This window comes from Octopus sinensis, linkage group LG6 (genome assembly GCF_006345805.1).
Source record: "Octopus sinensis linkage group LG6, ASM634580v1, whole genome shotgun sequence".
Taxonomy (NCBI): domain Eukaryota; kingdom Metazoa; phylum Mollusca; class Cephalopoda; order Octopoda; family Octopodidae; genus Octopus; species Octopus sinensis.
The window spans coordinates 47,195,528-47,203,027 of record NC_043002.1 but is presented as its reverse complement, the minus strand read 5'-3'; the positions used below and the strand labels follow the sequence as shown (position 1 = coordinate 47,203,027).

Below are 7,500 nucleotides of genomic sequence, written 5' to 3'. Positions count from 1 at the left end.
GTTGATGCCAGCAGCCTCAAAAATCTTACTACTCACTGTATGGGGATTTTTTCCCGTTGTATACTTCAGTTTTCGTTCAACTTGGTGTTTAAGGGCCTTGGGTTTAGTCTTTATTGGAGGAACATTGGATACCTTGCCGTCTGCAACAAACTTCTTAATTGTGCAGTGATCTCGCGTCAATATGTTTGCGATTGATAGGGTATTTTTTCCTCCAGATAGTAATTTTATTATTTTTTCTGCCTCAGCTGACTTTAATTGCACTCCTTTTGACATTTTCGCAGATTTTCAAACACCCTTTAGCAACCAGATAATGGGGAAAAAGAGACTAATTTATATATATTATCTGAAATAGAAAAATATCATATTAATACTGCAGAATATTCATAAAGAATGACTTTTACTTTGGAATATTCAAATTAAATTCAGTAGGAAAATAGGCTGTTGAATAATAAAAGATTTAACACTTTGCAATCTCTTACGGTTCACAATGTATTATAATTTTTTCTAGTTTTAGCATAAGAACAACAATTTTGAAAGAACTTGGACCAGTCGATGACTTCGACCCAAGTACTACACTGTTATTTTATCGACCTCTAAAGAATGAAAAAGAAAGTCGATCTGTGGGGAATTTGACCTCAGAACGCACACAGACGGAAGAAATGCCGCTAGGCATTTCTCCCCTATCTGTGCGTCCTGAGGTCAAATTCTAATTTTCTTTTTGCAAATTGAACAACAGTGATATAGAGTTTTGAACGAACGAGAAGTGCTTAAACAGTATTCATTAAACATTAGCACATTACTATTCTAAATTTTGCTTTAAAATCTTACTACTTACCGCAAGCATATTGACTGTATTTTTTCTGCCAGTCAGATGGCATTTTACATCTTCCATTACTCAAAACGCATGTATATATGCTATCCAGATGCCTGATAAAGAGTAAAAATATGACTAAATTATACAGTTCTATATTTAAGAGATGAGGAATTATGTACATTATTTACATTATTTACATTTGACGGATATTTGTCATCAAACAAGATGGGAAGAAATATCCGTCAAATGTAAATAATGACTAAATTATATATATTTATATATATATATATATATATAAAGATAGATTGATAGATATAGATATGTCTCTATATACATATATGCATGTATATATATATACGTACATACATATATCTATATGGATATAGATCAACTCCAGTCTGATCTATATGCTGTGAGTCAATGGGCAGACAGAAACAAAATGCAACTGAACGAAGGAAAATTTGAGCTGATGCATTTTGGAAGAAATTCCTCACTAAAACAGCCATGCTCTCTTCCTTCAGAGGAACCGCTCACAGCCTCTAACAATATCAGAGACCTGGGTGTAATTGTTGATGACGATCTCAGTTGGAGTGCACACATCAACAATAAGGTCGATATAGCTCGTAGGATGAGTTCCTGGATCTTAAGAACATTCCGGTCCAGAGAACAAGGTGTCATCATACCACTTTTCTCCTCATTTGTACGGCCACACCTCGAATACTGCTACCCACTGTGGTCTCCCCATACAAGACAAAACATCTCGAGGATTGAATCACCCCAGAGGGCACTCACTAAACGAATTGAAGGCATGGCTGCTCTCGATTATTGGGATCGCCTTAAAGCCTTGAAACTCTACCCTCTCCAGCGTCGCCGTGAGCGGTACATCATTTGTACGATGTGGAGAATATACCGCCAACTTTGCCCAAACTACCTGAACATTAGCTTCAAGGTTCATCCAAGACTGGGACCACGGGCCATACGTCCCCTGCCCAATTCAAGATCACAGCATACATGTACACTGCAACATAATTTCTTTTCCTCAACAGGCCCTGCCCTATTTAACATTGTCCCGAAAGAGATCAAAGAGGAAAAGGATCCCATCAACTTTAAACGGAGTCTGGATAGATTCCTTCAAGGAATACCAGCTAAGCCACCCATAATTGGATACAACTCACCCAACAAAAACTCACTACTTGAATGGACCATAAACAAAACTTGACTTAAACAGGATTCAAATAATCCTATCAGGTGGTGCTATTAAGTTAGACATAGCCTGGACCAATCTTTGGTCGAAACATATCTAAGTTTATCTAAGTTTATATATATATATATAATATATATATATATATATAAAGATAGATTGATAGATATAGATATGTCTCTATATACATATATGCATGTATATATATATACGTACATACATATATCTATATGGATATAGATCAACTCCAGTCTGATCTATATGCTGTGAGTCAATGGGCAGACAGAAACAAAATGCAACTGAACGAAGGAAAATTTGAGCTGATGCATTTTGGAAGAAATTCCTCACTAAAACAGCCATGCTCTCTTCCTTCAGAGGAACCGCTCACAGCCTCTAACAATATCAGAGACCTGGGTGTAATTGTTGATGACGATCTCAGTTGGAGTGCACACATCAACAATAAGGTCGATATAGCTCGTAGGATGAGTTCCTGGATCTTAAGAACATTCCGGTCCAGAGAACAAGGTGTCATCATACCACTTTTCTCCTCATTTGTACGGCCACACCTCGAATACTGCTACCCACTGTGGTCTCCCCATACAAGACAAAACATCTCGAGGATTGAATCACCCCAGAGGGCACTCACTAAACGAATTGAAGGCATGGCTGCTCTCGATTATTGGGATCGCCTTAAAGCCTTGAAACTCTACCCTCTCCAGCGTCGCCGTGAGCGGTACATCATTTGTACGATGTGGAGAATATACCGCCAACTTTGCCCAACTACCTGAACATTAGCTTCAAGGTTCATCCAAGACTGGGACCACGGGCCATACGTCCCCTGCCCAATTCAAGATCACAGCATACATGTACACTGCAACATAATTTCTTTTCCTCAACAGGCCCTGCCCTATTTAACATTGTCCCGAAAGAGATCAAAGAGGAAAAGGATCCCATCAACTTTAAACGGAGTCTGGATAGATTCCTTCAAGGAATACCAGCTAAGCCACCCATAATTGGATACAACTCACCCAACAAAAACTCACTACTTGAATGGACCATAAACAAAACTTGACTTAAACAGGATTCAAATAATCCTATCAGGTGGTGCTATTAAGTTAGACATAGCCTGGACCAATCTTTGGTCGAAACATATCTAAGTTTATCTAAGTTTATATATATATATATATATATATATATATATATATAAAAAAGTTGAGTTGTGGGGTATCGCACGAGTGGGATTATATAAGAAAAAAGGTTTGAAAATGCAATTTAAACGATGTTTATTTACTTAACCGGTTTCACTCTTTGGTAAAAGATTGTCAAAAGTTACATTTAAGGAAACATTGAATAATATGGGTTCAAAAAAAGTTTTTTACATAATTGTCACATTGAATATTATGCATTCAAAAAAGTTTTTTACATAATTGTCACATGGATATTATGGGTTCAAAAAAAGTTTTTTACATAATTGTCACATTGAATATTATGCATTCAAAAAAGTTTTTTACATAATTGTCACATTGGATATTATGAATTCAAAAATGTTTTTTTTTATACATAATTGTCACATTATTTGGGAAAATTTGGCAGAAAAGGATAAAACAAATATATTATTGGGAATTGGTTGCGTTAATTATTGGTTGTCGCAAATTGTCACATTACATGTATATATATACAATCTTTGGTATATATATACAGCGTTTTGACAGCAAAAATTAAAATGGATTTTTTGTACATCTCAGAATATTTTAAGTATGTTTTTACTGACCTGTCAGTATTAGCAGAAAGGCTGAACTGAGAGAACAGAAGAAGTAGCCAATGTGGTGTATACTTCCCCTTTATGCATGAATGATTTTGGGGTTATCAGGAGGTTAGTATGCGGGTGTGAATAGATGTGTGAGTGCCTGCTGGTCAGACAGCGTCTGTTTGTCACACACATATATATACACACAAACACACACACACACACAGCAACACACACTCACACACACATAGTATACAAACACACACCACATACAAACAACACACACACACACAACACACACACCCACACACAACGCACCCACATATATCACATATACACACAGCACACAAATATAACATGTATCTATATATAACATACACAGATATATAACACACATACACACACAACACACACACACACACCACACACACACCACAACACACGCACACATACATACATAATATAAATATCACACAAATACACCTAGCATATATATACACACATACAATACACACATACAGCATGTAAGTAATATACATACACAATATATGCATGCAATATACATACGCAATACATACATATAATATATATATATATAGACAATGCATATACATATATACACATATACATATAAATAGTGTTTACATACACATACATAGATGTACCACATATACACACAACACACATACATACAATGCATACACGTACGCATACATATAATATATATATACACACACACACACATAACATACATACACACACAATGCATACATATATATACACGCAATGCATATACATGTATTCATGCACATATAGCACACCTACAATATACATATATACAGTGCACACATACACACAAATATAAACACTTAATTGTACACGTACATATACAATACACATACATACAATATACATATACACAATGCAAATAATGTACATGTTTATACACACATAAACATGCAAATAAATATACACACACACACACATACACACACACACACATATATATACACATATATATACACATATATACACACATACATACATACATACATACATGCACATACATATATTTTTTCACACACATACACACACATATATATATATAAAAAATTCCCCACCCCCCGCACACACAAATTACAAACCTATAGCGTACACACTCAAATATATCTCTACATGCCGCACATACACACAAACAAAGTACTAACATATACACACATACCATGCATATACACACACAACACACACACACACATATATATATATATATATATATATAAAAACAGATACATATGTAAATACATACACACGTACACAATGCTCACACACACACACACACACATACACACACACCCGCACACAGTGCACACACACACACACATATATACACACGTGCACACACACACACACATACAACGCGCGCACACACACATATACACACACACGCACACAGTGCACACACACACACACACACACACACACACAACACTCACACACATACATCACCTACATATATATAATGCATGCGTGTGCATGCCACGTATGTGTGCGGTCAATGCCCGCTAGTGTGTCCTATGCGTGCCGATGCGCGCATGTGCCCGCCCGCACGATATGCTGTGAGCGTGCGTGCGTCCCTGTGTGCTTGCTCTGGATGTGCTTCCAGGGGGTATGTTAGAGTATGTTTAGTTGTGGTCTGTATTTTTGAATAAGATTACTTTCCTTATTTATTCGTGTTTGGTCTGTGGTGTTGTCCGAGCATTGGTATAGTGGGAAGACTAAGAATTTGGGGGACTTATTGTGTGCACAAAGGTCTAAGTGTCCACTTAGTGGTATCTGTCTTGTGGAGGGGTCCCTCAGTTGTTGTCGGTGAACTGTCATTCTGTCTCTGAGGGTAAGGCTCGTTTGCCCTATGTAGTCTTCGTGGCATCCTTCACACCTTATGACGTAGAGTAAATTTTTTTTTTGATGCGCACCTGAAGTTATTTTTTATGATGAATGTGTGTCCCGAGTGGAACTTGTACGACGATCCCTCAATGAGGTGGATGCAGGTCTTACAGTTGGGGCGACCACATTTTTTGATGGTGGGCGGTGGGTTTGTGTTGTGTAATTTTGCGTTGGTGAGGAGGTTTTTTAGGGATTTAGGTTGTCTCTTACTTTTTATTATTTTATGAGCTGCCAGTATTTTTTTCAGGCGTGGGTCTTGATTTAGTTGTGGAATGTTGTTGTATATAATAGTGTAAGCTTCTGCATTCCTTGGTTGTGTGTTGAGAGATAAGGGAGGCTATTGACTGTACTGTGGATGTGTTTGGGTTTTCGAAGGTCTTGAATGTTGATTGATTTGGCCCGTTCTATTCCGTTGTCTACTAGTGATGCCGGGTAATGTCTTTCGAGAAGAATTGCCCTTAGTTCCCGGAGTCTTCTATTTCGTGTTGTGTCATTTGAGACAATAGTGCAGATTCTTCTCGCTAGGTTGAAGGGGATATTTGTCTTTGTGTGTTTTGGGTGATTGGAGGTGAATAGAAGGTATTGTTTAGAGTCAGTGGGTTTGTAATGGATGTCAGTTTCAATGTTGACGCCTTTTTTAAAAAATGTATATTGTAGGTGTGCTATATGTGCATGAATACATGTATATGCATTGCGTGTATATATATGTATGCATTGTGTGTGTATGTATGTTATGTGTGTGTGTGTGTATATATATATTATATGTATGCGTACGTGTATGCATTGTATGTATGTGTGTTGTGTGTATATGTGGTACATCTATGTATGTGTATGTAAACACTATTTATATGTATATGTGTATATATGTATATGCATTGTCTATATATATATATATTATATGTATGTATTGCGTATGTATATTGCATGCATATATTGTGTATGTATATTACTTACATGCTGTATGTGTGTATTGTATGTGTGTATATATATGCTAGGTGTATTTGTGTGATATTTATATTATGTATGTATGTGTGCGTGTGTTGTGTGTGTGTGTGTGTGTGTGTGTGTGTGTGTGTTGTGTGTGTATGTGTGTTATATATCTGTGTATGTTATATATAGATACATGTTATATTTGTGTGCTGTGTGTATATGTGATATATGTGGGTGCGTTGTGTGTGGGTGTGTGTGTTCTGTGTGTGTGTGTGTTGTTTGTATGTGGTGTGTGTTTGTATACTATGTGTGTGTGAGTGTGTGTTGCTGTGTGTGTGTGTGTGTTGTGTGTATATATATGTGTGTGACAAACAGACGCTGTCTGACCAGCAGGCACTCACACATCTATTCACACCCGCATACTAACCTCCTGATAACCCCAAAATCATTCATGCATAAAGGGGAAGTATACACCACATTGGCTACTTCTTCTGTTCTCTCAGTTCAGCCTTTTGCTAATACTGACAGGTCAGTAAAAACATACTTAAAATATTCTGAGATGTACAAAAAATCCATTTTAATTTTTGCTGTCAAAACGCTGTATATATATACCAAAGATTGTATATATATACATGTAATGTGACAATTTGCGACAACCAATAATTAACGCAACCAATTCCCAATAATATATTTGTTTTTATCCTTTTCTGCAAATTTTCCCAAATAATGTGACAATTATGTATAAAAAAACATTTTTGAATTCATAAATCCAATGTGACAATTATGTAAAAAACTTTTTTGAATGCATAATATTCAATGTGACAATTATGTAAAAAACTTTTTTGAACCCATAATATCCAATGT

General features: G+C 36.3%; 1 protein-coding gene across 1 annotated transcript in view; it reads right to left on the bottom strand.

Annotated features, from left to right (window-relative positions):
- LOC115213476 overlaps positions 1 to 7,500 on the bottom strand; it is a 78,791-nt gene that overhangs the window by 43,494 nt on the left and 27,797 nt on the right. Inside the window, exon 7 of the mRNA XM_029782469.2 lies at positions 836 to 927. Coding sequence (XP_029638329.1) covers positions 836 to 927 — 92 coding nt within the window. The remainder of the gene's footprint in view (positions 1 to 835; positions 928 to 7,500) is intronic.